We start from the raw sequence: 9,711 nt of genomic DNA, 5'->3' as shown, positions 1-9,711 counted from the left end.
AGTTGCATTTCTATAAACACACTGCAGAGGGGGAGTGGGGGGAGGGGGGTGGATATTATACACTGGATGCTCATGTATTTCTCTGGAAGTTTTTTTTTTCTTTCCCTATGTCGATACAATTAAAAATCTGCAGAGTGATAACACCTTTAACATGTATGAATTGTATAATTGTTTTTTTTTCTGTTATCTCCTTTTGTTTTAAATGCTTACCCTCAAACACTGAACTTCATTTTCAATTCATATTCCACAGATTAGTATATCTTAAATCTAAAATCAATATTAAATAGGAAAAACAGCCATCAGACAGAAGCTTATCATAATGTGACACTATACAATGCTTTTAATATAATTACTATGACTTCAGTGGGTAGTGTACTATTTTAGCTTATTTATAATGCACCAGCTAGCGTAATGAAACCACTGTAGCACTTTTTGCACTGTATATATGAATTGCTTTTGCTCTATCCGGTGCACTCATCTGGTTTCAAATACTCTGGTAGAACGGCATTTACATGTAACTGTAAAGCTTCCTTTTGTAAAAGACAAACGGTCATTTTTATTATCTGATGTGTTTTATCGTATTTTTATAGTTCTCATTGTTTTTGTTGTTGTTGTATTATCAATAATATATTAACTTTTAGCTATTGGAGCCCAGAAAATAATTGATAAGCATGAAAACACACAGACACAGAGACACATACATTTCTAATTTTACCACTATTTGTTAAATAAAAGCGCCATAACACTAAAACTTGTGGAGTACTTTAATATCACTACTTTTACTTTTTAGCCCATTTTGTCATTACATTTCGAAGCCTTTTGTCAAGAATATGCTGTAATACTATGAATGCATACAGTAAATAAATTTGTGATTGAATTTCCTGTTGTGATGAATTGTCAATTTGCACCAAGTTGTTCGTTTTGTCCAGCAGATGGCAGCCGAAGACTTACAGACCATTATCTGTCTTTGCCCTAATTTTGACCTTTCAGGTAGCAGATTTTACACCCTTACATACAACAAGCAGCAGTAGAAGAAACACTCAGATCCTTTACTTAAGTCAAAGTACCCTACAGCAATGTAAAAAATACTATTAAAAGTGAAACAAATAAAAGTAAGCTACTGTATATAAAATCCTACTATAGGTACTAAAGTACTATCAATGAAATGTACTTTAAATAATAAAGTAATCATTTCATCCCTCTGACTGACATATGACATCATTAGATTATTATAACACTGAAGCATCAGTGTTAGAGCAGCATGTTACTGATGTAGCTGCTGGAGGTGGAGCTAATTTCAACCACTTTATTTAGAGTTGATTTAGTCCAGTGGTTTCCAACCTAGGGGTCAGGCCCCTCCAAAGGGTCACCAGATAAATGTGAGGGGTCGAGAGATGATTAATGGGAGAGGAAAGAAGGAAAAACAAAGTTCTGATACACAAATCTGTTTCCAGTTGTTGGACTTTTTCTCTAATTTGTGATTTTTGGTGAAATATTGGATCATTTGAATATTCATTGACACAAAACCATGTGAGAAGTTTTAAGGGAAAAATCACTATTTGGCGGAGCTGTTAACAACTCATACACATCTGAAATGTGACCCAGACTACACACTGCTTTTTGTAAAGACGTCAAAAGCCAAAAATGTTGGAAACCACTGATTTCATCTTTAACAATGTGTTGTATTCTCAAAGCTTGTTATATTATCTATTGTGTCCAAAATTCATCTGGAAAGTAACTAAAGCTGTCAAATAAATATAGTGAAGTAAAAGTATAATATTTCCCTCTGAAATGTTGTGGGTTGGAACTATGAAGTAGCATCAAATTGAAATACTCAAGTAAACAACAAGCACCTCAAAACTGAATTTATATACACTACCTGAGTAAATTTACTTACCTATTCTCCCCACACTAACTAAATGATTATGTGAGGATTCTGTGAAGGTTTAGATCCATGAATGTATTGATCAGTTATTGATTAGAAACAGTCTGAGATGAGCACAGAGAACATGGCTCATACGTCTATCAGCGATGCATCTATCACCTTACAAAACTGTCCTGTTGCTTAAACTGCTGCCCTGTCGGCCATAGCCTATAACCTGTTTTTACTTTTTCCTGCTGGTCTGTTTTTGTGTATGCCATTAAAATGTCTTGTTGCCTGACCTGCCTTTGTTTTACTTTTATCATGTTTCTTGCACTTGTTTTTCTTATGTCTGTCCCTGTTTATGAAGTTGAATTGCCCTGTTTTGTGTTGTCCTGCTTACGTCCATTTTGGCTCATATTTGTTCTTGCTTATTATGTCTGCTCCTGTCAAGCTGCTCTGTAACTGTTGTTCAGACGCGGTTTGCTTTGCTTTTACTGTGTGCTGCAGCTGCTTATGTCACTGTGTTTTATATTTATTGTAACTAACTTGTCTTATAATGTTTTAAATCTATTTCTTGATTTTAGGCTGCCAACTAGTCGACTAATTCTGGCATATTTACAGATATGTTTATTAATATGCACTGCCCCTGACATATAAACTAATAAAATAACATAACATAACACGAGCCTGACAGACTGAACGCAGGGCTTTACGCGAATATGTCACCACGTAAATTATACGTCCACGCGTAAATTTTACGTCACCTCAAGAACCAGGAAGCGTTAGTGAGTACGTGGCCTTCTTGTCGTGAACCACAGAGGCAGGAGCTTCACATCATCACAAAATGGTAGAGTTTCTGCTTCATATCTCGTCTGTATATATTTATATCTTGATTTGACTGCAGATTTTATTCTCAAACTGTGCATTTTATGTGGCGTTGTGGTTTGTTTAAGCTAAATATACCCAGCAGAGCAGCGTTATGTTAGGTTAGCCTCTCATGTCAAACTCACTGAGCTGCGTCTCATAAAACTAATCAATGAAGCTTTTCTGCAACAATAAAACGCTGCAGACTTGAGTTATTATGTTAGCATGTTAAACTAGCAGGATGTGATTAAACTAACCTGCTTCTATCGGATCTCTGTCTTTGCTGTGGCCGCAGGAACTAGAGGCAATGACCCGGTACACCAGCCCGGTAAACCCGGCTGTGTTCCCCCACCTCACCGTGGTGCTGCTGGCCATCGGCATGTTCTTCACCGCCTGGTTCTTCGTGTATCCTTCACAGTGTGCTGCTTGGTTCAGACCACACCTCACTGACTGAATATATGTGGTAAATGTGGAAGAGGATGTTAGTGTAATATAGCAACACGACGCTGAAATTAGCTCCTGATCCAGAATGAAACAAAGATATTCAGCTGCTGGTTCTCAGTTTTTTTCTCTCCAACCACTTATATTCATGAAAGAGAGTTAGATGTGGTAGTGAAAGCCTTAACACTGTTTAAACCCACTTTTAGATTTTTTAAACCATTTATTTTGCTTATAATAACTGAAAAAAAAAAATGGTGATTTCACTCAGGGGCGATTCTGGGATCAGACCTTTAGGGGGGCTCAGCTCCCAATGAGAATTTGACATACAATGCCCTGCAAGTGTTCAAACCCCCTGCTAAATAACTCATTTCAGTGGATAATGTAAATTACAACAAGACATATTAATACATAGTAGAGTGGTCTATAATAATGGTGGTGTAGAATAATAATAATGGTTCAGAATAAATTCTACAGAAAGGATCCTAAGATAGTTAATGAATCCTGAGGGAAAGATTATATAATAATGACAGAACTATCCAAAGTACATTAAACCTGTTAAAATAAAGCCATTTGAACCTGTAGCATAAGTGTTTGTCCCATCTCTAACCGACAGGCATGCAAGATAATTAAAGCTGTATAAAATTATATTTAGGAGGAAAAAATGCAATAATAATTAACTTATTTTTAGGGGTGCTTAGATCAAATTTAGGGGTGCTTGAGCAACTCTAAAATATGGACAAGATTAACAAAAAGACTCCAGAGACTCATTAAAACACAGTTTCAGATTTGTGAAACCTTTGTTCTAATTGTGAAGATAAAAAGACCACTCTTCTTTCTTGACAAATGTGGAATGGATTAAGATTTGGCAAGTCAGTGGTAAGTGGTTTTGGATCTGGACTATGTGGTCTGGATGGAGGAAAGAGCAGTCCATTTTTTATTTATTTTTTGTCAGTTTTTAAAAGCAAAATTAAAGTTTCACAAATCTTAAAGTGGGCTTTTGCTACGATGTATAACACTGTTTCAGTAGTGTAGTTGGAGGAGAAAAAATGGAGAACCAGCCGTTAAATATCATTATTTATGTTTCCCTTAACTTTCCTCTTAACCCTGAATTGGTAGCTGCATCTAATGATCATTTTCATTATTAGTTAATCTGTTTATATTTTTCAATAGTTTTTTGGTCTAAAAAATGTTGTTGTTTTTTTTTTAAAGCCAGAGGTGATGTCCTTGGATGTGTCAACCATACCTCTCCACAGCCCAAATATATTCACTATCTAATTTCCATCAGTTTAAACAGACTAAGTCAACATTTCTAATTTTCTGTCTCAATTCCCTCATTTTGTTACATTCTTTCTACTGCAGCTGAGTGTCTGCAGAGACACTAAAAAGACTAACTGTGTAAGAGATCCACTTTATTTGATGGCTGAAGCCTCGTTATCTTCAGATAAACATTTAAATAATTTTTTGTTCGAAACGTCAACTGTGGGTTTTGTCTGCCATCATTTTCTCACACAAAAAAAGAGCAAAGTCTGTTTAAACTTTCATTTGAGCAACTGATTCTTGTTTTAGGAAAGTCTTGAACAATTGTGACATTTCCTTTTTAATGGGATTCCAATATCTGATACCTGAGATATTGCTGCTGGACTATTCCACACTGTCTGAACAAAAGTTAACACTAAATATCCTCGACATCCACATTTGTGTAGAATTTGTGCTTCTAACACAGTTATGATGTGCTTTAAATAATGCTTTTTGAATCATTATAAATGGGCTAAATTTGAGAATGTTTTAAGTCACCATCATACCTTACAATCCTTTATTGATCTCCTTCCTCTTTACCACTGAGTCACTACAGCATGCTAAGTGATAATACTCTAGACAAGGACTATGTCTAAGCATCATTTTTAAATCTAACTCCCTTTACTGTTGAGTTCACTCGTGTGAATAAGCAACGATTAAGCCTTTTTAAATACATTTTTTTGTACCTTTTTATATGAGTTAGCCCTTAACCTTTCATCAGCTATGAGGTGACTTCAACAAAATACACCAGGGATGTCTACAAAGAGCTGCTGATCTCCCTTGTGGCCTCGCTGTTCATGGGCTTCGGAGTACTGTTCTTACTACTCTGGGTGGGGATTTATGTATGAAGGTAAGTTTTAAACTCTCGCCTCGTTAAAAACCCCATCATCATTTTCACTTTAAAACTGACGAAACATTTGGTCGTAGTTAACTGTTCTTCTCTCCCTCCTGTTTCAGGTGACTGATTTCAAACACACACATTCCAGTGGATCGGAAAACATCACACACTCAACGGGAACTGGATTTTGGATTTGATTGGACTGCACTGACATTATTATGGGATCACGTGGACTTTGGGTTTCTATTCACAAGTAAAGAGGAATTTGTACAACTTTTGGTGTCTTTCTTTGTTTAGCCTGATAGCTGCAAATTTTGCTATTAGTAAAAAAAACTGCTAATCCTAACTCCTAATGGTTAAATAAAATGTTAATGAACAATTGTAAAGCCCAGACCTGAAGTGCGTAACCTCTTAACCCGTAGTGCACTACTGAATAGCAGATTATTTCAGACACCCAGGAGGCTATTTGTGGTTTGTTGTACAAGTGGCTTCTAAAACCTCAATCCCTCATTAATCTTTGTGTTAAAAATAGAGCAGTCTGTTTCACCTTGTCTAGAGGATAATACCGACTGCAATAGCGATGAAGGATTACACCAGGATTAGAGAAGGAGTATTTAATAAAAACAGCAGGGAACACGATTCAAAGATCCCCACTGACGGGACGACCGGATTCACATGAAAATCAATATTGGCTTATTAAAATTACAATCATGTAAAAACACATGAGCCTTACATAAGGCAAAAGTGGGGAAATAAGACTTTTTTTCCCCCAATAGAACTATTACTACATGTCCTACAAATGAATGTACATGAACATACACAATAAACAAGATAAACATGCAGTGGGAAAATACCTGCATCTTCACTGAACTTGTGACATTCATTCAAGGTGTACTCAAATTGATTTACAAAGGCCACATAGATTAACACTCAATCCTGATTAATACAATACTACGCGTTCCATGGTTGGCTTACCTGCCACTGTAAACCTTTTAACTGGCTGCCTACTTGGCTCCTTAAGAGTCAGTAAACACAAACTGTGGTTTGAGACTTTGCTTCATCCACTCTACCTGTTAGTAAGTTCCATGGGTGTTCGATATCTCTAAACCTTTGTTTTAATCTATGTGCTTAATAGTATTGTAAGTAGGTGCAGGTGAAGCGCAGTGTTTTCATATCGGAATGATCTTTTCCTGCAAGCTCCATTCAAGTCCATCAAAGCTGCTTGTCCTTCACTGACGAGCTCTGGCAAAGGCATCACGCAACCACAGAGAGTCCTCATAGAGCCTCGGGTCCCCCATATACTCTGCTGTGCGCTTGTAGAAGTAGTAGTACAATACTGCCGCTGTTAAGAGAAAGAAAAATTCAATTAAAACAAAGACTTTAGAAAACAATAGATGTGATGGGAAAATGTAACTTTAGTCTAATCAAACTTTTACCTGTTCTCTGGAAAACAAAGAGCGACTGAAGACCGTCTGTCCACACAAAATGGTTTGACGCAAGCCATCTAAGGTTCTGGACAAAAAGGGGATATTTATATGGTCAACATCCTACACTAGCTCTGATTTCCTCAATACTTCATATAGATTCATGTTAAAATGCAACACTTTTAAAATCAGTGCTGAGAGCTGACATGCAGGTGTGTGTGTGACTGAGCGTACCAAAACCCAGCAGTGGAAGCAGATGCTGAGCGTCAGGTAAAGAGCCGAGAACATCAGCAGAGCTCTGAAGCGCTCCAGCAGCAGCGACACCAGGCCCACCTGGAACACGTAGGTGTTGAACATCATCAGCAGGATGATGATCACATTGAACAAGATGGCGATGTCCTGGATGCTGCGAAGAGAGTTTCTTGTCATATTGATGTTTGAGGTGACAAATGTGTCTTAAACTACGTAGTCATGCAGCAGAAAAGTGTAAATTAAAATACATGAGGACACAAACTGTGGTACAAAGACTACCATCTTTATAGAAAGCAAGAGTGGAAATCTTTGTGGCTTCATTAACTGACCAGGTCACTTCATAATGGTTAAAACTTCAGTATTATAACAAGAGGATACGAGGTGTTTGTCTCATGAAAGCATGATTGCAAGTCCTGATTTTTATCTATTGCTGAATGAACTATTAAATATATATCAGCCACTAAGTAATATATTCTAGCAAAGAAGAGTTGCCTTGGTATTTTTCTTTCTCTGAATACAGAAACGACAGCAAAAGTAATTCTGACACATTAGAGCAGCTGCAGCACTAATGATAATTCAACTTTAGACACAGCACTGATGATAACCAGTTAGTGAAAGAGCTGAAATGAAAATCATCATCTAACTACAACCTCAAAGGTGATACATTTCAGAAACAGGCATGGTAATAGTAGTAGCCCTTTAAAAAGTGATTTTCAGTCAGTAAAGGAACTCTTATCTCAGTTTCTGAGTCTTTGCCAACTGCTTTCACTGATTGTTTGGCTGCTGTATAATTCAATTAGGGGATTGGTTTGTTGTGACTACTTCAAAACTTCCATGATATATAGTCTCATATCACGATATTGATATAGATATATTGTCCAGCCCTAACCTAAAAGTACAATGTAGATCAACAACTAAATATTGATTCATTGTTTATTAATATATTGAATGTTGAATCATTCATAAAATAGATTTAGCTTGAAATTCATCTATATCACTATTTTTGGGGCTTTTGTAGCAATGAATTTTCCCCACTGTGGGATCAATAAATGTATCCTTATCCTTATGAATGATACAACTAACAATAACGTCAAAGGGCTAACCTTCACCTTTGTGAAAGTGCAACCATAAAGCGTTTGGTTTTTAATTCGTAAGTGTGTAAAATAATAATTTATGAAACACAAAAATCAATTAACTTCAATATATTTCTTTTCATGGTGATGTTCTAATGACTGACTTATGAATAAACAAATCATTTTATCATGTAGTTCAGTGACTTACATGAACAGCACGAGCTGGATGACTGGTGCTCCTCTGAGAAGTTCACTGAAGGAGTTTACAAAGAGGTCATAAGCAAGTAGTGTGAGCTGGATCAGCAGCACCAGAGAGTAGTTACCAGTCTGCATCATCTTCACCCGGTTGATCCTGCTAACCCACAAACTTCACAGTCTCCTCTTTTCTCCTCTTAAGTGTCTATAAGGAAAACTAAATACATGCGCAAGAGTCTGAAAGTAGACAGGCATCACTTGTCCATTCACATAGTCAGAAACTGATAGTTTTGTCCTTTAATACTTTTGTCCTTTTTTAAGGTATATTTCACTCCAATTGGCGTCTGTGGTCAGAAACATGTCTTTTGTTGTCCTCAGTGGAAAAAGCATCTTGGTGATGATTGCAGGCAGTCCAATGTATCAAATAAGGTGTTTGAGATCTCTTCAAATGCTGCATGTTGGCATCTTTAATGTGGAAGGTCTCCTCATCTGCTGAATTGCCTGATGACTGTAAAACAAGAAGAAGTTATTAATTCATGTAATTTTAACATCTTCAATGCAGAGCAGCCTTTTTGTCTGCAGCCATCCATCCAGAGAGGTGTGCGGATAAAGGTTGATGTAACTCCTCTTTCTCAGGCAGTTAAATAACCAGTAAACGTAGCTATATACGGTCAGCATGTTCAGTCTGTTACACAGGCAGGCATGGTAAGGTCACGGCTGGGATTACAGATTAATTTCACCTAAACACACACACACACACACACACACACACACACACACACACACATACCACTATCTCTTGTTTTGTTATAGTGGTGTACGCCCATCCTTTCTTTCTTTCAACGCATTTATCCATGACGGCGGTTTCTCCTTATTAAATCCTGTCTGCAGATAATCTCGGAGACTAATTATAGAGTTACTGACTGGCTTCCCACAACTAAAACACTCTTTTGGCGCAAACAAAGCTCAGATTTCAACTTCGAGGAATTCCCTCCGTAGCCAACACTGATTGATTTTTTTCATGCTGTTGTGAGAAAGCACGTTTCAAAAACACAATTTAAACAATGTTTAGGTTACTCTTACCGACAGATAATGCTCGACGAATAAAAATAAATCAGTCGGAGCCGAGAAGAAGCAATAAATCTCTCATATTCCCACTTTTGAGGCCAAACATTGCTCCCAGAGCTCACTGCAGCTTTTCAGCGGTAACGTGGGCATTTCCGTGAATACCATGGTAACGGTCCTCCCTTACCGTAATGACAGACTTAAAGGCTCCTCAGAATATTCGTCAAATGAAATGGCCAGAGTTGGGAATGTTCATTTGGAAAGGTAAGGTAACTATTTCAATTACTTAATCAAAGTAATGTAATATATTATATTTGATTACTTTTCTAATTTTCTAACAAACGTTTTTAGCTGTTAGGGTAAATGTACCGATTAAGTAGCAAAATCTAAGTTCAGGTG

The 9,711-nt window shown here is 36.9% G+C and overlaps 2 protein-coding genes across 2 annotated transcripts; one reads left to right on the top strand and one right to left on the bottom strand.

Annotated features, from left to right (window-relative positions):
- Window positions 1-2,638: 2,638 nt before the first annotated feature.
- On the top strand, window positions 2,639-5,576 carry tmem258 (transmembrane protein 258). Its single transcript, XM_053318804.1, has 4 exons — window positions 2,639-2,711; window positions 3,024-3,133; window positions 5,187-5,315; window positions 5,423-5,576. Exons 1-3 carry the CDS (start codon window positions 2,709-2,711, stop codon window positions 5,311-5,313), a joined length of 240 nt encoding a protein of 79 aa, XP_053174779.1. The 5' UTR covers window positions 2,639-2,708; the 3' UTR covers window positions 5,314-5,315; window positions 5,423-5,576.
- Window positions 5,577-5,717: 141 nt separating this feature from the next.
- On the bottom strand, window positions 5,718-9,450 carry tmem138 (transmembrane protein 138). Its single transcript, XM_053318803.1, has 5 exons — window positions 9,331-9,450; window positions 8,261-8,748; window positions 6,962-7,133; window positions 6,740-6,815; window positions 5,718-6,645 (listed from the first exon to the last, which is right to left on the bottom strand). Exons 2-5 carry the CDS (start codon window positions 8,386-8,388, stop codon window positions 6,533-6,535), a joined length of 489 nt encoding a protein of 162 aa, XP_053174778.1. The 5' UTR covers window positions 8,389-8,748; window positions 9,331-9,450; the 3' UTR covers window positions 5,718-6,532.
- Between the last annotated feature and the right edge of the window lie 261 nt (window positions 9,451-9,711).

The sequence above is a fragment of the Scomber japonicus genome, chromosome 5, assembly GCF_027409825.1.
Source record: "Scomber japonicus isolate fScoJap1 chromosome 5, fScoJap1.pri, whole genome shotgun sequence".
NCBI lineage: Eukaryota > Metazoa > Chordata > Actinopteri > Scombriformes > Scombridae > Scomber > Scomber japonicus.
This window is presented reverse-complemented; position numbering and strand designations above follow the sequence as displayed.